This window comes from Natator depressus, chromosome 20, assembly GCF_965152275.1.
Source record: "Natator depressus isolate rNatDep1 chromosome 20, rNatDep2.hap1, whole genome shotgun sequence".
NCBI classification, from domain to species: domain Eukaryota; kingdom Metazoa; phylum Chordata; order Testudines; family Cheloniidae; genus Natator; species Natator depressus.
This window is the reverse complement of record NC_134253.1, coordinates 10,863,098-10,890,783: the sequence shown is the minus strand read 5'-3', so window position 1 is coordinate 10,890,783 and position 27,686 is coordinate 10,863,098. Positions and strand designations below refer to the sequence as shown.

The following is a 27,686-nucleotide window of genomic DNA, read 5'->3' as shown; positions in this document are numbered from 1 at the left end:
TCTTACAGTGTAGTTGACACTACTTGGACCGGCAAGAAAATCACCACTGCAGTAGCCAAATCCAAGAGAACCAGTTGAAACTGATCACTTCTTCAAAGAGGAATTCATTCATATTGAGTTAAGCCCTGTGTATGGAAACTCATCCAGAGGAGACTTCCTGTTCCTCAGACATGAACAGAATATCTTGAAGAGCTGAGGGGTGGGGAGTTTGATGCACCTTCAGTATACAAATGAAGTTCTAAAAGGAGCTGGGCTGGGGGGGACTTCTCTGCTCTTCTTCAAATTAATAAAAAGAAATGCTCCTCTCTGTCATTTGGCCACTCCACGTGGGAGAAGTTGCCCAGGAAACAGAACACAGCAGCAGACATCAAACAGCATGCAATGTGGTAGACAGCTCCCATCAGACAGTCTACAGGAGACCTCACATACACGGGCCCAGATTCATCTCTCATGTAACTCCTTTGGCTTCAATCACTCAGAGGTGAATCTGGTCCCTGGGACTTCCATTAGACATGTAATTCCTTCGTTCTATGAAGGTCGGATGCTTTGGAGAGGGATTTTAGTGACAATTAAACCTGTTTAAGAGGAACTTTTGGGAGGGATTTTCTGGTACTAACTCTGTCCATTCCCCTGCTCTACCAACAGCTACTAGAGACGTGGCTCAGTTCAGAGAAGGAGTGGGAGAGAGAAAGGGCCTTGCAGGCCACCATCCAGCTGCTGACTGCCTATCAAGAGACAGTTCATAGCACAGTGAGTATAGCCTTCCTCTTCCTTGAGCTGACTTCCCTGCTTATATCCGATCTGACACTCAACGCAAATGCATGAAGAACGCTTCCAGGGCAGCAGCTAGGATCTCAAAGTGACTAAGATCCCTCTGCTTCCATAAGAGAGAGGTTTACACAACAATGCTGTGACCACACTCCGGGCAGATTGCAAGAAGTAGAGGGCAGACAATCCCCCAAACGGATGGCTTATTCTAGAATTACATTCACCAAGTCAACAGCAAAAGACCTTCCACCCTAGTTAACAAAATGCCAAACACGGTCCCCTTTTGGCATTCCAGACCTAGGCTCCCATCTAAACAGCCAGTCTAATATAGTGAGGGGTTACTGAAAACCTGATTCACCATATGTGAGGTTCACCCATCATCAAGGACCAGATGCTTATCCCCAGGTCAATGTGAATCTCAGGTCTTTCCCAAATAGCATGCTGTCAGCCAATCCTTAATAACTAAATTGAAGATTTCTTCTTAAAAGAAAGAGAGTTACAAATGGTTAAAAGATCAATATCCATACAAGTGACTGTCAATGTTCATAGTTCAGGATCACAACAGTGATGGAATAAACTGCTGGCTTGTACAAGTCTCTCTGGAATCATCCCAACAGATCAGAATCCAAAGGCAGCTTAGATGTAAAGTCTGTTAGTTTTTCCATGCATTTTCCAGGTTCTTTCAAATGATGATTTGGAAGCTCTCTGTCCTATGGCTTACACTTTCCCTGTTCAAAGTTTCAGCAGACTAGAGATGACAGCATGAGGCCCGAGCCTTCTCTTTTCTAGCTATTCTAGCAGGCTGACAAGCCTATCTCACAAAAATGGTTACAGCAGGACCTTCCTGTACTTTGCTTTGAAGCTAATCTTCTGTTTCCTGTGCATACACAGTAAACTAGTTACTCATTCGCATAAGGTGATTAGCCGTTCTTCCATTATAACACAGAGAGTTAAGCTGAAGACCAAGTAGAAATTATTAGTTTCCTGCAGTATCTTACATCTTTGATTTTAAGGTTAACTGAACACCTTGCATACATAATGAAGACCTGAAAGGGAATGAGCATCTACAAGCTAATTTGGTTACATTGTGAAACTTCTAACTGCATATAGATCAACACAGACAAAGACACTTAGCATCTATTGTTCATTTTTGAATGAGTTGATGATTGCTAGTCTAATCCATCTCTTTGAAATTCACATGGAAGTGAACTGTCTTGATACAGTGGAAGTGCCTCTTGTTAAGTTATTATGGGTCATACACAGGTTGCCTGGTCTGCCAGTGTCACAAATGCATTCTTGGTTCTTATGCTCCCAGGGTGGTAAAGGAAAATTTCTATTTAACCAGCTAAGAACATAAAACATAAGAATGGCTAACCTGCCTCCCGCAAAAGAATGGTTCATCTGGCCCAGTATCCTGTCTTCTGACTGCATTGTGTGAAGAAATGCTTCCTTTGGTTTGTTTTAAACCTGCTGCCTATTAATTTCATTGGGGGACCCCTTGGTCTTGTGTTAGGTGAAGGGCTAAATAACACTTCCTTATTGACTTTCTCTACACCAGTCATGATTTTATAGACCTCTAGCATATTCCCTCTTTGTCATCTCTTTTCCAAGCTGAAATGTCGCTCTTTTTTTAATCTCCCTTGGCTGAGAAGTTATCCCATAGGCCTAATTTTTGTTGCTCTTCTCCGTATTTCTTCCCATTCTAACACATCTTTTTCTGAGATGAGATGACCAAAACTGCACGCAGTATTCAAGGTGTGGGGGTCCTGTAGATTCATATCGTGGCATAATGATATTTGCTGTCTTCTTATCGATCCCTTTCCTAAGGGTTCCTAACATGTTGTTAACTTTTTTGACTGCATGTTGAGCGGATGCTTTCAGAGAACTGTACACAATGACTCTGAGGTCTCTTTCTTGAGTGATAACAGCTCATTTAGACCCCATCCATTTGTATGTACAATTGGGATTATGTTTTCCAAAGTGCATTACCCAGTACAGTACAGGAGTCAGAGGCACAATATTACCAGATGTGCCTGTTACTTTGGGGTAGGCTCATTGATTAGGGTTACTCTTCTTGGGGGGAGGGGGAGGGTCTGTAATTCTATTACTGTGCTGCTTATGTCACTTGTGTGTTCCTATGGAGCTCTACTCCTTCCTTCTGCAAGTCCCCTCCCAATGGAGCTGCCCTGCAGGACCTCGGTTCCCCAGGGCTGGGTCCCTCCAGCCCTAGAACTAGATGAACACGCGCGCACGCACGCACACACTAGCAGAGCAAGTGTGAGAGGACCAGGTCCATCAGCCCTCTCCAGCTGATCCTCTCGTGTGTCCCTGTGCTCACTGGGCTGGGTTACGCAGCACTTCCAGCTGCTCCCCTCTTATGTGCCCCAAGTTTAACACATCCCTATCCCACTTTCACGTTACAATTGTACTGGTAGTGACCCACTTCATGAGCAAACCCCACAGTATTTTTGGGCGCTACCGGGATCTTTAGCTTAGGTAAAAGAAGGGTTGCTGCAGAGTAAATGGGGGAAGTGGAAAATACAGAGTAAAATTTGGAGAGAGAGAGAGAGAGAGAGAGAGAGAGAGAGAGAGAGAGAGAGAGAGAAGCAACCAGCTGAACCATAAAAGTTATTTGTTGAATAATAGTGATAACTGCACAAGGAGGGCTAAACAAACATAATGGTTACATTTGAAAGTTTAATACCTGAGGAAGAAAAGAAAACGGAGGGACGGGGGGGGGGGATCTCACCCACTCCATGAGGCTTGAACTGGGCGGGGTTCCCAGGTGATGGTGGTAGCTCAGGGTCCTGAGTGCTGGAGATAGGCAGAGGCCCCCGCACGATCAGTCAGGAGATGGAATCCCAGTGGAACTGATGCAGAGTTTGAGTCTATACATCAGAACCCTTACTTGGGCATAGGTAGGGGGTTTTGTAGAGAAAATACAATGGTTCAAGGGAGAACACTAGATTTGTTTATGGGTAAACTGATGGGTTTTCAAGGGTTTTCTTTAGGCTAGGCAATAGGAGCTGATCACTCTTGGCTATGGGTGGTGGTTTTTTCCAGGGAGCTCACAAGGCAACTAGGCTGCTTCAGTATTTTAGGATAATAAAGATTTATTACTAGAATTGGTCTGATAATTGCTGAGCTAGGTGCGTGCAGGCGTAGGTTCATTAGCATCTGGAGCAGGGATTCCCATGATGCAGTGCGTCCCTGCTTTTCTGGTCCCAGAGTTCAGTGCGGTTCTCTGTCCCTCATTCTTCATGCTAATTCCTATCCCATCTTTCATGCAGATGAGGCTAGGGGAGTTGTCTCTGTTCTTCATTCTGTATGCAAATGGAGATGTCTTAATCTTGTCACCCTTCTCAGGAGGGGTCTAGGTGTGTCTCCCAACACCCTTCATTGTTCTCTGCAAGCCTTTTCTGTGGTGGGTTTTGGTTCCAACAGAGACTGGTGGGGGCGGGGGGTGTCTTTCATGAGTCAGACAGGCTAGATACTGTGCCCTGGTTCCCCAAAAACACAGCGCTGACTGGTCTGAACAATAAGGATGGCAAGTGAAGTCTAGTCCAACTGGAGACCATTCATTCTTCGTTCTTTTTTCATTAGACTCAGGGAACTTTTGATGGGTTTGGATCTCTGATTGGACTAATAGCACCATACAGCTGTGATTCGCTGGCCACGTCCCGTCAGTGGGTGGTTGACTGTATCAGCTGCCTTCTCTGTATACAAGGTGAGGAGACCATTAGCAGGTATAAGGAATTCTTCACCTTCTTTCACTGTTGTAATGTCCATTTGTCTGCCTATCTAGTTCTTTCTGTCCTGTCTGTTGTCGCTTAGATAACAGAATGGTGGGCATCTTGTAAATACCTCATTAGAAGAGAAGATTCTGATGTGTAAAGAGCTTAGCACACGTTTGGGAACTGTACAACTAATAAATGGTCTGCATACAGGTAGATAAGCGCTAAATTCCTTCGGGCTTGTCTACACAGGGACACTAAGGAAAGTTAATCCAAATGAACTAAAGGTGTCCATTTAAAGTGCATGAGGTAAATGGCATTAAACACATGTGTGGATGCTCGGATTCTGAATTAAAATGGGCCTTATTAATTGTAGTGAATTCCATGAATGAAACTAACCTGAATGAAGGCCACTTTAATTCTAAATAAGTGTGTCCCCATAGGTGTTGAATGAAGTTTAACTAATGCATTTTGAAAATGAATGGGGATTAGCTTTCTTGAATATCTCCATGGAGACAAGCCCTTGGTACTAAACATTTTCATTCTCTTTCCCCTGCCACTGGCTGGATTGGAGGGGTTTCCTGGAATAATTCTGTAAACAAAAAGTTCTTCCAGCAGCCCTCTGTCATGAGCATTCAGAGCTATTGGAGTAAGTACAGGCCATTTTTCCCCTTTGTGAAAGAGTAGGATATTCTTTTCACCTAATGGTTAGATGTTAAGGGATAGAGCTTGGTTATCGTTTAAGGCCATTTCCAATGAGGGTGACCAGACAGCAAATGTGAAACCTCGGGACAGGGGGTGGGGGGGGGAAGAGGAGTCTATATAAGAAAAAGACCCCAAAATGGGGACTGTCCCTATAAAATCAGGACCCCTGGTCACCCTATTTCCAATTATTCTTAATCAGTCCTAAAAACAGTGTTGGTGATTCAGAAACAGAATAAAGGACTGCAACCTTTGAATGTACGACATAGTAATCCCAGCATTGTTTAGAAGTGACTGATGAGCCTGGGTTTCTTGCTGAAGTTTTTTGTCTATCCCCGTCTCTTTTACAAGGAGAGTTTGGGGGAGGGATTCACCTCTAAACTGGAACCTCTGATCTACCTGCATGAGTTGTACTTGAATAGGAGCTGAGATGTAAATAGTGAGAGCAGAGAGACTACTGAAACCAGGCACCCACAGAAAGCTGCTCCAAGCTGAACACAGAGCTTGTTCAATCCTGGATCATTCACAATAACATACCACGACTGGTAACGTTCAGACATTTCAGGGTGTAATCCCGACTCCATTCCAGTCACCAGGAGTTTTGCCATTGACTTCAGTGGGGCCAAGATTTTACACTATGCTGATGACAACATAGCACATGGATCCTCCCGTATGAAGATCCATGCAGTAGGGGTTCAGTTTCCCTAATCGTTACAGTACTTTTTCTCCTTTTCTCCAATCCAGGCCAGTCCATAAACCTGGGCTCAGCAGAGGAGGAGCTGAGATGTCTCCGTGAAGCAGTAACAGCTCCAGACCCCGAGGCTCTGTTTCAGGCATCTTCCAAAATGGCCAGGGTAACTGACTCAAAAAGCTTGTGCGGATGTGCGAGTGACCGGGCACCGTTCATTTGACGTTTGCTCTTTCATGATGCCTTTCCATACTCGGAGAGAGCTGTGGGAGCGGGGCATTGGTTGCTAGTAACCAGCAAGATGCTTTTCATAGATGTGTGCTCTGAATGCCACGTAAAAACCAGATTCCACAGAATGTTGCACGCCCATGAAAATGCGCACGCGGATGCACACACATGTACCTATCCAGCAGGGACGGCTCTTGCTTTTTCACTGATCCGGAGCGGTGAAGCACAAAAAATAATGAAATAAAAGAGCCCCCATGCCACCCTACGATTGGCCGGAACACCGCCCCTTGCAATCTGCCGCCCCAAGCACGAGCTTCCTCGGCGGGTGCCTGGAGCTGGCCCTGCCATCCAGCCATCCAGGAGAAAAACTGTGTTAGTGGAACATCAAGCTGAGAAACCACCCAGGATTCATTCTGTCACCTTGTGGGTTTGCCTTCGCTGATATTTGTGTGCACGCCTCTCTTGACTGACTTCTATGTGCTGTAAAAAGATGCAGTGTATGTAAGAGACTACAAACGGGAAACTTACCTCCTGCATATCCAGTACAATGTTGTGCTCGCTGTGCAACAGAGTCTTTGCCTCTAACCTGATATCATCAGTGTAGAAGACAAAAATGTAGTCTATAGACTAGAGAGAGAATTGTAATCCCAAATGGCGAGCTAGACAGGAGGCTAATTCTCCATTTGCTGATGCAGGTATCTTTTTTTCCATTTTTAAAAGTGCTGGAGCCAAACATCATTGCGGTCTCTCCTGGTTTTGATTTGTTCCCAGGTTGTTAGTGAGTACTTTCCCTCCGAACAGGCCACAGACTTTATTGCGGCCACATTGGGTGGTCTGCTGTCTGCTAGCCCCACCTGTGCCACGGCAGCTGGACTGTGGATGAAGATCATCCTGAAGGAGTGTGGAGATGCCATGCTGGACCAGGTAAAACTGGGAACTGGAGAGCTTTTCTGCCTGAACTCTAGGCTTTTTGATCTTTGCCCTCATGTGTAAGGAAGAAAAATCTTGCTGTTTCTCCCCCTCGGACATAGAGTCGATTCCATCTCTGTTCCTACCCTAAGATAGGCAATGGCCGAATCAATAGCAGTAGACTGAGATAATCCAAGGGAAAAGGAAGATGGTTGGTTATTTATTGGTCTAGCTTGTTGCCACAGTATTCAGCCAAGAAAGGCTTGAGAAAACAGACTCTGAGGAAAATACAGGAAGACAGAATGACTGGCACTTGGAGGCCTCCAGGTATTAGGAGGCCTATGGCTAAGGGCTACATGGATTAAAAAGAGCACTGGGCTATTGCCACCCTCTTGCCAGGTTTCTAAGCCTGGGCTCCAGCCCGAGCAGGAACAGCTCCACTTTTAGCCCCATCGTGCAAGCCCCACAGGCCCAGGTTGACCTGAGCTCTGAAACTCAGTGCTGCGGGATTTTTTTGCTGTGTAGACCTACCCTCCCTTTAAGAAGAGAAGGAGGGAGGGAGAAAACTCTAGTGTCTTTGGGATCCACTATTTATATGCCTTATTCTGGAGCCCAGTGCATTAGGGCTAGATGAAAGGAGCTCTCCACAAATCTTCTAACAAGGCTGGTGAAAGGCCTCAGGACAGGGAACCCTCGCAGCAGAACTGCCATGTTTGCACAGTGTTTTGAAGATGTGAAGGGCTAGGAATGAATATGAGAGGTAGTCCCCTGTTCATAGTCCCAGGCATTTACACACTGTCTTTAAAGCACTTGCTTATTTTGTGCTTGTGGTTGTTGATGAGCTCTGCATTCTTCGAGGCAAATGGTCAGATTTGGCTGCTTAAATCACACCTGCAAAATCCGGGCAAGCAAAGCCGCCTTTTGTGCATGTGAACTGGTTTATGTAATGCATAGCTGGGCACCACCACATTAAATAACCTGGTATGTCTATGTGTGTGTCAGTGTTAATTTTTACAGCCGTGAGTGGGCAATTTGTGTGGGTTCAAGTTACGCAGACGTATTTGAACATTTGCTTCTTGAAGAGAGGCATTTCTAAAAAAGCAGCAAATGGCTAAAGAAAGGTTTTGATTCTGTAGACTGAATGGAGAGAAAGAAAAAGGGACATTTCTTTCTGGTTTTGTTCCTTCCAGGTGCCCGATATCCTGGCTATACTATATCGCCACATGCCTACTATCCAGGAGGGCAGCTTGAGGCAGTTCCTGGTGGAGGCAGTGTCCATTCTAGCTCACCATCACCAAGAGGCAGTGATCTCCAGCCTCCTCAGCAAAGGTCTGCCGATGGACAGGTATATACCGCTACCTATTGCATTCTTCTTGGTAAAACATGGATCCCACAGCTTTACTAGGAGATGTAGGGCTTCATTTAAGCAGCAGACAGTTTGGGATCATTCCTAAGGGTTAATAGCCTGGCTCTTTCTGCAGGAAGGTCCAAGAACATGTTAAGTTGGGGTGCGGAGAGAAATTAAGTGTCATTCTGTTTCCATTCATTAATAGCTGCTTTGACATCCTAAAGACCTATCTTTACTGGTATAACCGGGGTGTATTGTTGGAAGCATCTACCTCTCTAGACGCCTGAATTGAGCTCACTCCGGAAATGAGCAGTGGCTGTTGGTTTCCTGGTAGCATGACAGCTTCAAGTGCAAATCCCTGGCCGATTGCAAAGACTAGGGCCAATATTATCATCAGACCTCTGCTTGGTATCAGTGAGGGTGTGGCCGCTAGAGCAGAGTTGCCACCCTTGGCACTTCAAAGTGGACTGGAAGCAGATCCATCATTTCATTTAAAGATCCCTAACTGAGTTATCAGTGATCAGTGCTGGAATCTAAGATCATAAGAACGGCCATACTGGGTCAGACCAAAAGGCCATCTAGCCCAGTAGTCTGTCTTGCGACCGTGACCAGTGCCACATGCCCCAGAGGAAATGAACACAACAGGTCGTTGTCAAGTGATCCATCCCCTGTTGCCCAGTCCCAGCTTCTGGCAAACAGAGGGTAGGGACACCATTTGTGAAGGGGACACAGGATGGCCATGAACATTTGTTCTCATAGTTGTATGTCCATCTAGTAGGATTCTGGCTTTTCTTTCATCCACTTGCCTTCCAAACCCTAGCTCTTTGGGAGCCACATGCTCATGATTCCATATTGACTGGGAAGTGGAGCAAACAGGAAGTGAGGTTGGCGCTCTGTGTCCTGTCCTTCTGAAGTCTAGTATTAATGGTTAGGCTGCAGGAAGACTAGGTCACTTAACTTAGTTCTGTAACTGGAAACTCCATATTTAAACACGAGGAGCGTTAAAGGAGGACAGGACTCCTAACTCTCTCATCATAGGCAAGGAGAACATTTGGTCTTTACTAAAATATGACGCATTCAGTGTGAGCCACAAAAGTGTCCAGGGCTCACCTGTAACTTCTGTTAAACTGCAGTGACACCGCTGAGCTGTGGAGATCTCTGGGGGGAGACCCCTTGCTTGCCACTCAAGTCCTACAAGCCCTAATAGAGAAGATAAAGACTCCAACAAGAACAGAAGGCAGCATCACCTCAGAGACAGAAATTGACAGGCATTTGGCAGCTGCTGAACCTCTCTCAGTAAGTTAGATGACAGACACGTCTTTCAGGCTTTCCTGTGCCCTGTGACAATCCTGCTGATGGAAAGCAGGAAGTGTGGTATAATATTGGTGTGTGGGCACTTCTCCTCTGATGGACTGTTTCCCTGAGTCCGGCTCTGCTGTCTGTGGAACAAATACGGCAGTTTTAGCTACGTTACTGATTTACTTAATACTATCTGGCCCTTAGAAAGTCTTTGGAGCAGGTTTCTCACAGTGCTTTGCAAATCTTCCTTTGGACTCACAGCATGCCTTGGGAGGTCATACACATTTGTACAGATGTGGGAAAGTGAGCCACGAGTTAAGCAAGTTGCTCGCTGTCATTCAAGTTACTGGCAGAAGGAAGAATTTAGTACAGCAGATATCAGAAGGGGAGACAGGGTGTGATGGCGTTGGGAAGAGATCTCCTTTTTTACCATGCTCTCCTTTCAGGCAACATGTGCCATCTTTGAGGTGGTGTCAGCCCTGCAGTCGAGCAAAGTTGTGCAGGAACTGCTCCCAGAGTTGTTTCCCGTTCTCCTGCAGCAAGTCAGCCAAACCCTCGGACAAAAGCTGCCTTTGCCAACGAGAAGCAGCCCGAGCCAACTGCGAAGAGGGCTACAACTTACTGAGGGGAACCCTTGCCGGTAATTAGAAGGAAGGGAGAGAAACAAAGAGAATTCCAGTAGAGTTGTGTGACGCTCCCCCGGAGCTCCCAGGGTTACGAGGCACCTTACCATCACATGCCCTTCGAGTGAGGAAGTCTTGTCTGTGCCTGCTGTGGGTCAGTTCCCTGAAACTACCAGGCTCTGGCAAAACGAACGCTGCCACCCAGGCCTCCTCAGACCTCCGTCTCTTTGTACAGGTTAATGACAGGCACACACCAACCCCCGAGTCTTCTGACCATTCCGTAGAGTGTCCAGCCCTTTATCCACTGAACTCCCACAGAATGATCAGGCCTGCTGTTCCCAATGGAACAGGACACACCAGTTTATTACTTCTACTTTAGACTCTACACTAGATACTTATACTCTGTACTGCAAAACTCACAGCACCTAGATATATTTCTAGTGAAAACAAGAACCGAGATTCTCAAAGAACAGAGATTCCAGTGACCGTGAGTAAGAATGCAAGCAAAAAATGGTTACATTTCAAACGAAATCATAACCTGCTCCTAGAAACTAAACTTAACCAAGAGGTTAACCTCCTGTCTAAAGATGTTTCTCACCCAAAGTTCTCAACCAAGCCTGATCGCGACCCTTCTTTCATGAAGCAAACTCGCGGTCCATCTACTTCCTAAGTGAAAGATGTCCCCCAAATAGACTAGAGCAAACCTTTGATGTATACCCCAAAATTGGGTCCCCACCCCCTGTCTACTTCCTGCTACTTTTCTTTCTTTGAAGTTCTCACAGGCCTTCTCAACTGAATGTGAACCCTACATGCTTAATGTACATGAAAACAAAGAGATGGATAAACATTTCTTGCCTGAAAGAAAACCATTTTGTCACCTTTCCTGGTGACTAGTCCCGAGACACAGATCCTAAGAATGTAATTTTCAATTCATATCCATGACTCTTGACACAGCATCTGTACATGCGTTTCACAATGATATTGGTGACATGGGCTTTTATTTGAGACTCATGGGGCAATCTTTTAGTGAGCTAGAATGTACGTACCAGGCCCCTCGGCACCCACTCTGTGCCCCTCGCCAGTTAACACTAAGATTCCTGAGTCCTCAGTTGACTTCAGCTCTGGTAGCACATTCAAGTACATTTCCCACCAATCTCACAACATTATTAGTTTCTCTTCTTGTTGTGTTTCTTTATTCCATGCCAACAAGGTGCTCAAATTACAGACTTCATGGTTTTATAATGTCTCTGAATTTTCCTAGGAAACCAGGATCTCAGCTCTGTTCACAGATGGGCAGCAGGTATCAAATAAACATAAGGAAGTACTACTTCACACAACACACGGTCAACCTGTGGAACTCATTGCCAAGGGGTGTTGTGAAGGCCAAAAGTATAACTGGGTTTAAAAAAAAAAAAGAATGAGATAAGTTCATGGAGAACAGGTCCATCAATGGCTATTAGGCAAGATGGTCAGGGATGCAACCCCAAGCTCTGGGTGTCCCTTGGCCTCTGACCGCCAGAAACTGAGACTGGACAACAGGGATTGGATCATTTCATGATTGCCCTGTTCTGTTCATTCCTGCTGAAGAAGCTGGCATTGACCACTGGTGGAAGACAGTGTACTGGACTAGATGGACCATTGGACTGACCCAGTAAGGCTGATCTTATGTAGTGGCCACAGTAGGTCAGGTTTTCAAGATGGGTGCCTCAGTTTTGTCCACAAAACTTGAATTTGTTCAGATGGATGGGTACCTAGCTATGTGATTGCTGGCGCTGCAGACACGAGTATATATTCTGCTCATGCTGTTGGACAATGTGCAGGCCCATTTTAGGTACCTATATGTGACGGGGTGGTAGGCTGTGCCCCGGCCTCTTCCATGGACACAGACTGCTCTGAGTCCCTCCAAAGTGTTCTAGGGATGCCTGCTCCTGAGATGCTGGTGGTAAGGGCTCTGATGACTGTTTGACCCCAATGGATGATCTTAAGTCACCTTTACGCTTGACCTTTGTTTTCTTTCTCCTCCCTCTTGTCTATACTTTCGTGTCTAGGTTCCTCCAGCCCCTTTACCTATATTTCCTCTTTACCTGGCCCTTCAGGTTTTATTTCCGCCCTCCTGGGCCTCCATACCTGCCTTGGTGTCCCTGTTAGAAAGGGATTCCAGTCCATGCCCAGTAGAAGGCAGTGGGGCAATCCATCCACTACCCCTACATGTTTCTGCCTAAACTTCCCCTTAATTTTCAGAGTCACCTCTGCCATTGGGCAGAATTTATTGTCCCCATGGACCTGGTATTCAGTTTTGATCCTACCTCTGGGAAGTATCCAGTGGGGTTTCACTAACTCCTGCCTGATTAGCAAACAGGATGAAGCTGTGTCCATTAGTCCCTTTGGTGGCTCCTCCCTACCCAGACCGATACGGTAGGTACTTTCTTTTTTCTTCCCTGCCTGGGAGTCTTGTCCCAACCACAAAACTGGGCAAACCCACAGTCCATTTTCGGACAGTCTCTTTTTAGATGTCCTTCAGGTCCATGTCGGAAGCACACCGTAGGCCAAGCTCCCACTACAGTTCCTTGAGGCTCCTCCCTCTTCTTCTTGCTGCCCTTCCCAGCTGTAGGCACTCTGGTCCTTCTCAAATCTCATCCCTTAAACCACTGACTCACTCTGGGAATGTCCGCCTCTGCAAATTCCTCTCACTTTAACTGTGGGGTCCAGATGAACTGGCTGGCGCCACAGAACCCATACTCGGGTATGCTCAGGGAGACTCTGAAGAAACTTCCAGAACCATGCAGTCCATGATCTCCCCCACAGTCTGAGTATCTGGCCTTACCAATGAGTGGCCCAATCTTTTAATTTCTGTCCAAATGCACAGAGGCATAATCCCTCAATCCATCTTTCAACTCTACATTTCTGGCAGTACTTTTCTGTGGACAGGCCCCACCTCGTCCAGCATGGCTGCCTTAATCATGTCATAATCTCTTGCCTGCTCATCACTAAAAGCCCTATAGGTGCTTCCCCGGTTAAATAGGGTGTCAGTTGAAGGGCCCACATTGTTCTGTCCCTAGGAGGTCTCACTGCTCCTCCTTGAAGAGTAACCAAAACCACATCGGGGTTGTTCGCAGGTCCCATTTTACAGTCTGATCTCCTGTGCCTGGTTTCCATTTCCTGTCACGGGACTCACCAAACTTTGGAGGAGTTGTTGCCAGACCTGGGCTTGCTCCCGTATAAATTCCTGCCGACTCTTTTGCTGTTAAACCTACCGGGCAAGGAAAGGCTGTTTTTCTGTCTGCTGGGATTGTTGGAAGGTCTGTCGGGTCTTCTACACCAGTGGTCTCCAAACTAGGGTTCGCGGGATGATCCCGTGGGGTGCGTGGCAGCAGTAGCGCCGCCGGACTGCACTCCGCCATTTTTTTCCTTCGGCAGCAGCTCTGCACGTCCACGGCTGGTGCTCCCCTCTGGCGGCCCGCCTGCGGCAGGTCTTCCATCGGTGGCGCGTCTGCGGCAGGTCACCCTGGGGGTGCGTGAGCCAAAATGTTTGGAGACCACTGTTCTACACCAGCAGTTCTCAACCGGGCCGGTTTTAGGGGGTCTGCCAAGCAGGGTTGGCTTTAGACTAGCTGGGGCTCAGGGCAGAAAGCTGAAGCCTTGAGCCCAGCACCTGCACTAAAGCCCCAAGTCCCTGCACCCTGTGGGGTTAAAATCTGGATCCAGGAGCCCCAAACTCTGATGCCTGGCGGGGCAGAGGCCTGGAACTGGGCCATGGAGTATTTCTAGCATGTTGAGGGTCGGGGGAGGCTCAGAAACGGAAAGGTTGAGAACCCCTGTTCTACACTTCTCTTTGCTGCTTCATCACCCATTTCAGTGTTCCCTCCATCACCCGGACTGCCAAACCTCTACACCGGCTTCTCCAACAGGCTCTCCATTTGCATAGATAACAGGGAAATCCCTGATGAGCCCCCAGCTGTGACAGAGAGGGGTGTTGCACCCCCACATCTTCCACAAACACAGACTGTGTTGAGACTTTTTTGCTTGTAAACACCAACGTATAGTCTATTTAATCCCCCTACCAATACATAGCACCTTTATATTGTATCTCAACTTTCTAAACTCTTCTCCAAAAGTCAGGTGGGGGGTAAGGTGTTTCCACTCAGAGACCTCACTTTGTCAGGCTCTCCTAGCTTTTTGTCTTTCTGTTTCTCTTAGGGTGACCAGACAGCAAGTGTGAAAAATCAGGACGGGGGTGGGGGCGGGGGGGGGGAAGGAATAGGCACCTGTATAAGATAAAGCCCCAAATATCGGGACATCTGGTCACCCAAGTTTCTTTCTCTGTCTGTTCCCCTCAAAGGGCTCCTGCCCATGTCCTTTTATACAGTTTCCCTGTTAATGGAATGGTTGGTTCCTTGACTCACTAGCCCCAATCTGACCTCGTAATCGGGTACACCTCTATCCAATTAGGCCTTCTGTGAGGAACCGAATTAGTACGAATAGTGACCAGAGTGCTGACTGAAGTGCAAACCCTCAGCACTCTGTCAGCTCATATCTGGAGATATGACCCCAAAATGTCCATTAGTGATCACCACACTCTATGCCCCCTGTTTCTGGGTCCTGATCATGTATCTTTTCCATATCACTGTACTCTGCTAGTGCCCATACTCCTTGCAGAAAGAGAAAAAGGACTGCAAAATTTTGTCCCTAGCAAAACTAGTCCTATGAGATGTATGAGACTGAACCTTACCTCCCAGCATCAAGTCCTTCCAGGGACACTGGTGTCCAGGACGTTGCCAATGGGTGAACTGCCGATTGAACAGCAGACCTGAGAAGTAACTGGAGCTTCCTGACTCTCTGTTCAAGCTGCACCTTCCTCCTGATTGCTGCAGTTCTGTGCCTCTCTTTCCCCAGGCTTTCTATCAAAGCATTAGAATCTGTGCTTTTCAAGGGTGGGAATGAGAGACTGGTGAGAGCGCTCAGGAAGCAGAGGACTTGGACTCTTGTGGAAAACCCCAAGACTCACCATGAGGGAGTGTGTCTGCTGGTGAGGTAAGAGATCTAGGAGGCATCATTTTATCCTTGGGAATGAGTAGCCAATAGAGTGGCTGAGAGGGAACCTCCTGTTTATAGTTTTGTGGGCAGGGGGTGCGGGGGTGTCCTGGGTGGAAACACACAGCTCCCACTCCTAGCTATCAGAGCTGTATGCTCAGAGCAGCTGAGTTTTTGAAATGTGCAATCTAGCCCATGAGCGGTTTCTTTTGTCTTCCAGTCTTCTGCTAAGATCTGGACTCATAACACCTGAGATCATACAGAGCCTCCTCCCCTGGGTGAATTCCCCCTCAGAAAACCACCGAGTCACCAGCACAGCTTTCCTTGCCCAGGTAAGACACAGGGCTCTGAAGAGCAGTTTCACCATTAGACTCTTGTCTGCCTTTCTTTCGGGAGTTGTACAGTTCAGTTCATAGGAGGAATTGTCATTTTAGACAGTAGAAGAGGTCCTCCTTTATATGGAAACCTCACCAGGAACTTCACGATACCTTTCTGAGTCCTTCTCTCTCTGTGGTTTTTATTGCCGCCATTGCCTATACTAGCTACACAACCACAGGTGCTGGCTGAGAGAGATAGGGACAGAGTTTGGATGAGTGGACCTCTTCTGCCAAGTCCTAGTGCTGATCCTAACCAACAGCTCCTGATTTTGGTTTAGCTCAGCACATCTTCTGAATGAACCGAGCGTCCTAATACTACCAACCAAGCAACCTACAACTACATTAATGTCTATCTTAGGTTCTCATTACTCTAGTATCTGAGGACCTCCAAACTCTTTAATGTCTGTATCCCCACCACACTCCTGCGAGGTAGGGAAGCACTATGTTTCCTATTTTACAGACAGGGAACTGATGCACAGAAGGGCTAAGTGACTTGCCCAAGGTCACACAGGAAGTCTTTGAGGGAGCAGGAAATGGAACCTGGGTCTCCTAAGTCCTAGGCTAGTGTGGGGATACCTGCTGGAGCATCCTCCCTTTCCACAGTCTTCCTCCAACTTCTGCATCATATTTCCCACTTATGCTAAGCAACTATCTTCGGAGCTTATCTGGTTCTAAGAAAAACAACCTCTCTGTGCCTATGATGGGCTGTACCTGGGCTTTAAGGCTCCTTACAAGAGGCCCCGTGGTCCTATTACACCCTGCCCCAGGAAAAGAAGCCCCCAATCTGGGTCTGTCTAGAGAGGCCTCATGAAAGCAGCCAATCCGAGCCCATCAGGCTCGGCTAAAAGGAGCTGAATGAGGAGAGGCTGAGGGAACTGGGAATGTTTAGTCTACGGAAGAGAAGAATGAGGGGGGATTTGATAGCTGCTTTCAACTACCTGAGAGGTGGTTCCAGAGAGGATGGTTCTAGACTATTCTCAATGGTAGAAGAGGACAGGACAAGGAGTAATGGTCTCAAGTTGCAGTGGGGGAGGTTTAGGTTGGATATTAGGAAAAACTTTTTCACTAGGAGGGTGGTGAAACACTGGAATGCGTTACCTAGGGAGGTGGTAGAATCTCCTTCCTTGGAAGTTTTTAAGGTCAGGCTTGACAAAGCCCTGGCTGGGATGATTTAATTGGGGATTGGTCCTGCTTTGAGCAGGGGGTTGGACTAGATGACTTCCTGAGGTCCCTTCCAACCCTGATATTCTATGATTCTATGATTCTATGAAGGGCTTTAGCAGGTCAGTTTCTGGCAGGAACTGGAGGGGCAAGAAAGGGCGCTGCTCTCTGGCCACAGAAATTCAGGGGACAGCCAGAGTTTGATTCTGGCAGCCTTTACTTAAGCTGGGTTTTCAGGAAGAGAGTCCCGAAGAACTTTAACCCTGAGGTGAGGGTGAAGCTAAAAGTGGCGGGTAGGAAGAAGCGACAATGAACTGAAATCAAGCAGTGCCTAGCTCCTGTTTATAGGATCCATGGTTTGGAACCCAGAGTTAGGGGCAGGCCCAGGTTCCCCTACCACCAACAGTGGCATAAGCCCCATGGAGGGGACAATGCTAATGGAGAGCTTGAACAAAGGGCAGAATGTAAAGGACCCAGAGCTGGGGCTGGAGACCCTAGTGAGGGCAATGGGACTGTTCTGGACTACCCCAGAAGGGGTTCATTTGGACTTTGGGACTCAGCCAGAGGCCTGAGCCACAGAAGACTCACTGAGGACAGCTGGCAGGGTGCACGAGGGGTGAGAAAAGGACTGTGATACCATACCCAGCCACTAAGAGGCTCTCAAGAGGTGAGTGGATCCCTATTCTAGTGCCCAAAAGGAAAGCTCCATGTTTTGTAGACCTTTCTCATTTGTGTGGAATACTAAAGTTACAGTGTATTATGTGCCAAGTATCAGAGGGGTAGCCATATTTCTCTGTATCCTCAAAACTGGGGCTGTAGGAGGACTCCTTGTTGTTTTTAGTGTATGACATGTCGGCTCAAATTCTATTCCCAATCTTAACGATCATATTGGGGCTAATGGACAGGTTGATTTTCTTTCAGCTAATGAGTGATCCCATGCTCAGGGAGAAGAAGTTCCTTAAGCCAGTCTTACACATCTTGGAAGAAAAGTCCCATGATAGGAACAGCATTGTCCGGCAGATGGCTGTAAGAGGTCTGGGAAATTTAGTCTATGGGGCGCCTGAGAAGGTAAGAGAGAATACTGACTAGAATGCAGCATAACTAGAGAAACCAAGGGAAATAATTGTTCGGAGTTTACAGAGGCTGCACACAATGCACTAGGCCAAATTCTGCTCTCCCACATACCCGAGTAACCTCTTTGCAGTCAATACAGAGCAAGCTAGATCCTTTGCTAAGCTGGGCATAAGCAAACAATCTGTGCACTTTAATATGACCATGTGTAAATGTCTCCATCTAGGAACAAAAAATGCAGGCCATACTTACAGGATGAGAGACTCTATCCCAAGAAGCAATGATGCTGAAAACCACTTGAGTCATGGCAGAGAATCAGTTGAACATAAGGTGTCCCAATGCGAAGTTGTGGCCAAAAGGGCTGAAATGACCTTAGAGGCATAAAGAGAGGAATCTTGACTAAGAGTAAAGAAGTTCTTTTCCCTCTGAATATGACGCTCATGTGAGCACTGCTGGACTGCTGTGTCCAGATCAGGTGTCCACAATTGAAGCAGGATGCTGATAAATTAGAGAGGATTCAGAGAAGAGTCCCAAGAATTCTCAAAGGATTGGAAAAGATACCTCTAGTGATAGACTCAGGGAGCTCAATCTATTTAGCTTTACAAAGAGAAGGTTAAGGAGTGACTTGAGGACTAGAACTACTCACATGGGGAGCACATTTTGAGAATGGGTTCTTCCCATTAGCAAACAAAGGGATAAGAAGATTCAATGGGGGAAAATGAAGCTAGACTAATTCAGACTGGTAATAAGGCATTGATTTTTAATGGTAATTTTAATTAACCATTGGAACAATTTACCAAGGGTTGTAGTGGATTCTCTGTCACTAGCAATTTTAAAATCAAGATTGAACGTTTTTCTAAAAGGTACACTCTAGTTCCAACAGAGTCTATTTCGGGGAAGTTCAATGTTATGCAGGAGGTCAGACCGGATAATCACAAGGGTTCCTTTTGGCCTTGGAATCTAAGTAACTAGGAATCTAATAATAGGATGACACAGGTGTATTATGGCCCCGAGTTTGGCTCATTGTAGCTGGAACCTGGTCTGAAATATAGCTATAGGTCTCCGGGGGGTGGGAGGGGGATATGAAATTCCCACAGCTTCATAATGCTAAAGAAAACGTATTAGAAGTGTGATCAGTGATAAGTGTTCTTTAATGTCGTATGTTTGTCCAGGTGAAAAAGCACAAGAAGTTTCTTATGGTCATACTGATCAGGGCCTTAAGTGACCCTTTCAGTTCTGAAGTCATTGGCGAGAGCATGAAAGCAGTGGCCAAAGTCCTGAAGGAGCTGAAAGAGAAGGACATAGGTTCTTCCTTCAGAGACCTCACCCAACAGATCCGGACCTACTTTGACAACGTATGTGACCAGAACTCTCCACCCCAGTTCAACCGATCTTGATTAGACTCCATTTACTCCCTGGGCATTGCTCATGTCAGAGTGAAGAGATGTTTCGGCCCCAGGGAAGAGAGGTGTTTTACGGAGGAGGAGAACATTAGGAGGATGGGGATGACATCCCTGCTCCCACAGTCTCCCCCTTCTGTTCTTCTTTCTTGCCACTGAGAACCTCAAAGAAAGTCTGAATACTAGATTAGGTAGCTAGATAACCATGAAAAGGGGGTTCCAAGGTACAATAGAGAGTGTTGGGCCTGCTCTATACCATTTTTACGTGAGAGGGTTGGAATGATTCCGTTTTGCAGAGAATTCTGAGATTTCAAATTTTGGTTTTGTTCCTATTTGTGGGAATCCCTCTCCCCAAACTTCAAAACTCTTTGTGAAACAGAATGACTATTCTCAGCCGAGCTCTATTGAAAGCCTTGGGTCCGGGCAGTCTGCTCTCAGACTATCCCGGTGCTGGGAACCCAGGAAACTGTGGGAGCTAGAAGTGCCAGGGAGTTGCCAATTTGAGAGCTGGGGTCCCAGACGCTGGGGGTTTGGAAGCCCACGATCCCAGTCAGCCTGCTAGATGGGCTTCCAAGGAGCTGAATGGGTGCACTGGCAAGACAGCAGGCAGGTTTCGAAGGACCCCTGCCTGGCTTCTGGAGGAATTTCATCCAAATGGAACTGTCGCTAAAATAGTTTGATGAATCAGCAAATTCGAATCAAAAATTAGTTCGTGAAAGTGTTTCCGACTAGCTGTAGTTGGAATCCCTCGACTTTAGCGTAGAAGAGATGGCTGTGCGAAGTACGTGATGTGATTGTCCCTTAGTTACTAACTTGTGGGGCTTTCTTGGCTGTAGGAGGACGATGCTCTTCGTTTATTGTCCTTTGTCCTGTTTGGCATCCTGGCCCGCCTGACCAAAAGAAAATGGAAGGGCTATTTCGCCGAGCAGGTTAGACAGAGCTGGGTCACACTTCTGCTGCACCTGCAAGACCCGAACCCCAGGGTTTCAGTGGTAAGACCGAGAGTGACTTATTTACTAAGCCAAAGGAATCTTCCTCCCAATGCCAGGGGAGCTCTGCTATTCCTGCCTGCTGTGGAGGCCCAAATTCTCCCCTCAGTTCATTGCCCTCCTGCTGAGTCAGTTCCCGCCAGGTTGCTCCATGGCTGCCTCACCAGAATCCAGGATAGGTCCTGGGTCTGAGCCCGACAGCTCTCTATTCCTGTCTGTCTCTGCACCCCAGGCCCCTGCCTCCCCAGAACAGAAGAGAGACCTGGTGAAGCAGCTTTCATAGGTAGATCTGTTCCAAAAAGACATTGATGCTACCTCCAGGTTGCAGTGGAAGCTCTCCCCTCTATTAGTCATTCCTGCATGTTTTCTGCCAATTACATCCAGATGAATCCCTTTTTATCACCCTAGCAGATGAGTTCCCTTTGAATGACCAAAGCGCTCAGTAGGGAACAATTAAATGGTGCGACACGCTTTCTTTTTTTCAGGAATGCAGAGCTACGTTTCACCTCTGTGTCCCGTTTTTGGGACTGAAGAGGCTCCAAACTGCCGTGAATCAACACCTTGATGGCACAGCCAAGCTGAAGCCTGAAGAGCTCCAGGTGGACATTTGCAGACACCTTGTGAGTGAGCTGTTGCAGTGTCTGAGATTCTTGACTGGAGTGGCATGTGGTGGTGTAGAGGTGTGGGGGGGATGTGTGATGGGTAATGGAAATAACGGTCAGAGTGGGATATATGACTGAGGGTGACGGGAAATGTAAATCTGCCACAGATCCCCATTTTTCCCACGTCCACCCAGTCACCTGTTCTTTCTCTGATTTACCTGTGGCTCGTAAAAGCATGTGCTGGCAGTCAAAGGGCACTTCTAGCCAGAGAGAGCTCATGTGTCCCTGATTTCCTCTAGGCCAAAGAGAATGCCGAGCTGCTGGAGAACTTGTACAAAAGCACCATCACATACTTCTTTAGCAGCTGGGAAGAGATCCGGGCAGTTGCAGCCAAGTTAGCTGGTGAGAGATGATGCCCAGTGTCCCTTTTGGTATTCCCATTGAGGGAGAGAGAAAAAAATCCCACTGTGCAGCACTGAGCTGCCATTAATCTCTCTGTGCCTCAGTTTCCCATACATAAATGGGGAGGTTAATATCCCTACCTCTCCAGTGTGGTGGTCGGAGGAAATCATGACTTGCTATAAAGTGCTTTGGGATTGTTGCAGGGAAAGCACGGTGCAGTCATTTAGTAGTAGAGGCTGGGACACTGTCTCATAGGGCATGTTTACACTTGGAGCTGGGGGTCTAATTCCCAGCTTGATGAGACATACCCGCACTAGCCCTGAGTGCTAAAAATAGAGAGTAGCTGCGATGGCAGGAGCAGCAGGAGGTTTAACCACCCCAAGTATGTCCCATCCAAACCCCAAAGTCGATTCTCAAGGTGGCTAGCTCCTCCCACTGCTCGTGCTGCTTTAGCTACATTCTAATTTTAGCATGCGAGCGCTGTGCGAGCTAGTGTGGGCCTGTCCCATTGAACTGGGAGTGATCCCCCTCGCTCAAAGTGCAGACCCACCCACAGTGTTGCTCAGTGCTCTTCACTACTACTTCATCATTGGGAGGCATGCAGCCCACCTGCCCTCAGCGCCTGCTGTTTCAGGTTCCTGGCCACACCACCTTGTCAAGGAGGCAAAAGGTTCCTCCGCTTTGGCCCTGTGCCCTCTTCTCCCAAGCATACCCAGGTGAGACAGGCAGGCATTGTGGCCTAAGTCTCACCTATCAGTCACCTTGTGGGATCCCTGCTTAGAACTCACTTATTCCTGGCCCCAGTCCTTTGCTCAGACCACTAGACCAAGACACTAGCTTAGTATGTCTCCAATAAGTGACAGCAGTGGCAAGAGGAACACAGACTCTTTAAAGCAAATGGGTTTTGTGTAAACATTCTTAAAAAAAAAAAGTCTTTCTCATTCTCTTCAGTGTGGACTCTAAACTGCACTAGCATCCTCTTGCCCACAGCTCACCCTTAGGCCCACAGTAGGAGAGGCCAAAGACCTGTCTAGGGGCTGCTAATATCACTTTGCATTCAACAAGGGAAGGTTTTATTGTTGTTGTTTGTTTTCCATTGTGTATTTAGGCATCATCCTGGAACACACAGACAGGCAGCGTATGAAATGGCTGGACCTGGAACATCTGCTGATGTGTAAGTAATAAATACAGCTGAAGTTCTGCTCATCCGTGAGTTCTAAAGGAATTTAGCTGACAAGCAGCAGTAACCGATACCACTGGTGCAAAGTGCATCAGCCACACATCAAGGGACAAATTCACTCTCGCCCAGTAGAAAGTCAGCTTTAATTTCCCCTGAAGGAGGCAGCTGCAGAGGGTGTGATGTGAGTCCGTGCATCTCCTGGTTGTCCTGGCAAGGCCCCCTCCGCAGCCAGTGCTATCCACTCTTTGGGCTTTATTGGCTCTCTGTGGACTCCCCAGGTGAGGAGAAATTGTAGCCACTTTCTGCTACCCCAAATTTCCCACCAGCAATTTTTCTTCCAGTAGGTGCCCTGCATCCTGCACAAAGCAGCTTGGACTTGGCCTCTGTTCAATTCCAGGGTTATTGGAGCTCAGATCGTGGCTCCTGAATAGAGATGGAAAATAAACTGAAAAGTGGAAGCTATTGAAACAATGGACCTTCTTCCATTTACAGCAGAGTGGATGACCTTCTGGTCGAGTCAGGGTCTCCCCGCTTGTTGGGAGCACGGAAGGGAGCCAATGGAGGAACCTAAAGCTTTCTTTCTATTGGAGAGCTTCTGTAGCGTGGTATTCAGAGGTAGTAAGTCTCCAGCTATTTCAGGCACAGGTGACAATATGAAAAGTGAGGCATATTCATCTCTCATGTATTTTCCATCCCAATAGAAGGACTGAGCCCAGTTTCACATTTTACCATGTGATCATTCTGCTCTGGTACTTCAAGATTCTGTGATCACGCTGAGCTGTGATTTGACAGTCTGTACACTAACATGTTGTCCTCTGTCATTTCAGCTCTCCACGTCCTCAAGAAAGACCCAAGTCCCTCTGTCCAGCTGGTGGCAACTGAGGTCCTAAATGACATCTGTCCTGGCCGAGTGCTTGGGGAATGAAGCGGGAGACAAAGAGAACAAGGCAGTCCAGTAGTATAAGGGCCCTACCGTCAATCAAACGTTAACCCCACCCTTGGCCCTCGTAAGCCTTGCCCACCGGTCACTGGAAGTCCCAAGCCATGAGGTATTACTTCCAGGGTCAAGGCAGACAAATGACCGGAAGCAACGTGTGTCATGTGACCCCTCTAAGAACTCCTCCCATTGTCCTTTACCAGTCGGGATGGGGTTTGCCCTGATAGGAACGCCCCAAGAGAAGATTTGACCAATCGGGGGAGTTCCGGGGCAGGATGACCTGTCTGGAAGTGGTTCGTGTAACCCCTCTAAGAATACCTCCCACCACCGTCTACCAATCAGTAGGGGTTTGAGCCACTGGGGACCACCCCGAGAGGAGGTCTGAACAATCATGGGGAGTTGCGGGATGGGGTGATGTGTCTGGAAGTGGTTTGTGTGACCCCTCTAAGAATTCCTCCCACCACTGTCTACCAGTCAGTAGGGGTTTGAGCCACTGGGGACCACCCCGAGAGGAGGTTTGACCAATCATGGGGAGTTCCGGGGTGGGGTGATGTGTCTGGAAGTGGTTTGTGTGACCCCTCTAAGAATTCCTCCCACCGCCCTCTACCAGTCAGTAGGGGTTTGAGCCACTGGGGACCACCCCGAGAGGAGGTCTGACCAATCATGGGGAGTTGCGGGGTGGGGTGATCTGTCTGGAAGTGGTTTGTGTGACCCCTCTAAGAATTCCTCCCACCGCCCTCTACCAATCAGGAGGGGTTTGAGCCACTGGGGACCACCCCGAGAGGAGATTTGACCAACTGGGGGGAGTTCCGGGGTGGAGTGACCCGTCTGGAAGTGCTTCGTGTGACCCCTCTAAGAACTCCTCCCACCACCTTCTACCAATCGCGATGGGTTTCGGCTGCAGAGGACTGCCCCGAGAAGAGATTTGACCAAAATGGGGCAGGTTCTCGGATTGGGTGAACCGTCCAGAAGAGGGTCATGTGAGCCCTCTAAGAACTCCTCCCAACGCCCTCTGCCAATCAGAGTGCAGCACCATCACCCCATAAGTCCCAGCGCTGGGCAGAGGAAGCTATCTCTTACCAAGAAGACATGTTTTAGAAATTGTGGAAAGGCTGAAAGGAAACATGGACTCCTTTACCACCCCGTGAGACCTCCAGATTTTGTTTTAGCTCCGAGGACCTTTGGAGTTGTGTGGAGAAAGCGCTACGGCAGTGACGGTTCCGAGGAGGGCCCTTTGACTCAACCCTTGATGGATATGTCGGAACCCGACCCCAAAATCCAAACCTTTGTGAGGCACCCCGATGAGTGTGACAGCCTCTCATTGTCCATGCCCTAAAGTTGGAAGGCGATTGTGGCTTGGGGGAGTCACAAGGTGAACGGGAAAGACGGCGCTCAGGTAAATGAATGATTAAGAAGCGACGGTCGATCATGGGGGTGTAATGGGGTTAGGAATCGACCTGGCATTGCATAAATCTAAAAACAGGCAGTGGGGTGCTTACACTGGTTTTTGTCTGAAAATCTCTCAACAGCTCGACGATGCCTTTCTGGAGGCCTTTGAGAAGTTGCACATCGGTAGCCCTGTGGGAGTAAATCCATCGCGCATCAGCTGTTTTTGCTCCTGTCTGAGACCCAGATCTCAAGAGGAAAATCCAGAAAAGGACAAAAATGGAAGAATGAACCAGCTCAGACTCCCTCATGGTAGGGATCATGGCATCCTTTGTTTCAGGCGGCTGTAAAAGATTGTGTTAAACCAGGCGATTAATAAAACTTATTTAAATGTGTCAGAATGAACGTGTCCCCCTCCATACTTGTGTTCGTAAAAGACGGTCCCAGGAACAGTCATGTCTCCACAGACGGCTCTGTTAAAGAAAATCTGTTAAACCCCCAGGAAAGTTGGGGGCTTTGACGGGGTCAATCTTCTTTTTCAAGTGGCCAAAAAGCATCATAAAACTTTAAATAGAAGACAGGTAAGAGCTTGGCTTTCACACCAGGATGCTTACACTTTACACAAACCAGCTCAAATACGTTTTAAAAGAACCAGGACCGTTGTTTCAGATGTGGACGCGCAATGGCAGGCAAATTTGGTCCGTATGCACCGCTTCTCCAAACACAACAGCGGTTTTAAGTACATCTTAACAGTGATAGACATTCTATCCAAATATGCCTGGGCCTTAGGCCTAAAAGACAAGATGAGCGGTGAGGAATCCAAGGCCTTTAAAGCTATTTCTCGCCAAGGTCGCGTGCCTCAAAAATGACAAACTAATCGGTGGAAAGAATTTTGAAACAAACCTTTTAGCAGATTGTTGAAACGGCACAGCGTTAACGCTTTTTGTAACTGATAATGAAGTCAAAGCAGGGGTTGTGGAGCGATTTTAACAGAACTTGAAAAAGATGTGGAGGATGTGGCGATATTTTACAGCCCATAACGCCTTTCGCCACATTGACCTGTTACCTGACTTTATGAAGAGTTACAACCAGAGCTTTTACAGAACTCTACGTACCAGACCCGCTGATGTTAACCCTTCCAATTCTCTGAAGATATGGAAACCGGTTGATAGAGACGGTTTTAAAATAAAACCGGTTGTTGCCCCTTTTAGAAAAGGCGACCACATGAGACTATCTAAAACCAAAGGAGCTTTTGAAAAAGGTTGTGAACAGACGTTTACCAATGAGATATTTATAGTGGATGAAGCCTTAACCAGGAGCCCGAGACCTGTATACCGATTAAAAGATTACGAGGGTGAGACAGTTACTGGATCTTTTTACCCTGAAGATTTACAAAAAGTAAACCCCAAACAAGACAAGATTTGCAGGATCGAAAAAGTTCTAGCGGAGAAAGGAAAAGGGAGAAAAAAGCAGCTACTGGTGAAATGGTTTGCGGGGGCGGGGGGGGCGGGGCGATAAGTTTACCAGCTGGGTGGAAGCTTCTCAATTCTGACGTTTAGACACAAACAAACAAAAAGATTCCTTCTGCAAAGACTGAGGGAGCGAAAAAAAATGAGCGACAGCGGGTTTTACATGACTTTGCCAAGCAAAGCCAGCTCTGCAGTTTTTCCTCAAAACACCAGCTCGAACTTTACAATACAGCTAATTAAGCCCTTGGATCTCCCGGGTGCCTGGGAGGTGGGGTTAGTGGAAATACAACACCCGCACAGCTGGAACGCTATCAACGAGGACACCCCTTTTGAAATCACCTTTGAAGATATGGCATAGAGTTTTATCCTACGATGAGGTTATTACTCGTCCATACCCGAATGATTGGATCATATGAACAGTACCATGGCTCGTCATCCCCCACCGCCTGAGGTGGTCATGAACGATGACCCTGTGGGTAGAAAAGTTAGCCTTAAATCCGCTGATTTTACTTTTATGTTTTCTACCAGCAGGGAGCTAGCTAACATTCTAGGTTTGGGCCCCAAGCGCAGCGTCTAAAAATTCCCCTTCTGGGCAGACATCACAGGGGGAGTTAATTCCCTGTATCTGCACACAGATATTGTAGAACACCAGTTTGTGAGGGACTTTTCTGTTCCCCTGTTACGCTGTGTCCCTGTCTGAGGAAGGAACAATGAGTTTGTCACCATCACCTACGATAAACCTCATCACGTTCCTGTCAGAAAACACCACATCGATACCATTACCATTGAAATAAAGACAGATCAGAACAGATACGTCTCATTTGTTGAACGGAGTGGATGTGAAAATTTAAATTGACGCGCAGATAAGACGCTTTCTGTTTAATGGGCAGTGCAGCCGAAGGCTTTAAATTGCGCATTGTATCAGCATCCCTTTTTGTGAAGAAAGTACGGGTGGCCCTGAGCGTTCGTCTGGGGCACGCGGAGTCCCTGCTTACCACAAATGCTAAATATCCCGTGGACCGTGTGGGAATGAAAGTGTTTAGCATCCCCGTGGGCAGCAGGGTCAATAACCAGGAGAACCTGTTTTTTGGGACAGTTACCCAAAATGCTTGTCCTAGGCTTTGTCTTATGCCTTGAGTGGAAGTTACACTAAAAATCCCTTTCATTTTAAACATTATGATATTAATTTTGTGGCCTTGTATGTGGATGGTGAACAGATACCAACCAAGCCTCTGCAACCAGACTTCGAGGCAGGATGCTGCGTGAGAGAATACATGAATCTGGTACAGACACTGGTAAACACATGACAGATCGTTCTCTGTTAATCGACCGTGAGGAGTTTCCACAGGGTTACACCTTGTTTGCCTTTGACCTGTCTCCCG

At 47.3% G+C, this 27,686-nt stretch overlaps 1 protein-coding gene across 1 annotated transcript in view; it reads left to right on the top strand.

Annotated features, from left to right (window-relative positions):
- The first annotated feature begins 4,382 nt into the window (after nt 1-4,382).
- LOC141975278 (maestro heat-like repeat-containing protein family member 2B) overlaps nt 4,383-27,686 on the top strand; it is a 129,341-nt gene continuing 106,037 nt past the window's right edge. Inside the window, exons 1-10 of the mRNA XM_074935575.1 lie at nt 4,383-4,495; nt 5,949-6,058; nt 6,892-7,044; nt 8,220-8,374; nt 15,193-15,330; nt 15,551-15,662; nt 17,790-17,936; nt 19,112-19,294; nt 20,176-20,331; nt 20,814-20,948. Coding sequence (XP_074791676.1) covers nt 6,050-6,058; nt 6,892-7,044; nt 8,220-8,374; nt 15,193-15,330; nt 15,551-15,662; nt 17,790-17,936; nt 19,112-19,294; nt 20,176-20,331; nt 20,814-20,948 — 1,188 coding nt within the window. The 5' untranslated portion in view covers nt 4,383-4,495; nt 5,949-6,049. The remainder of the gene's footprint in view (nt 4,496-5,948; nt 6,059-6,891; nt 7,045-8,219; nt 8,375-15,192; nt 15,331-15,550; nt 15,663-17,789; nt 17,937-19,111; nt 19,295-20,175; nt 20,332-20,813; nt 20,949-27,686) is intronic.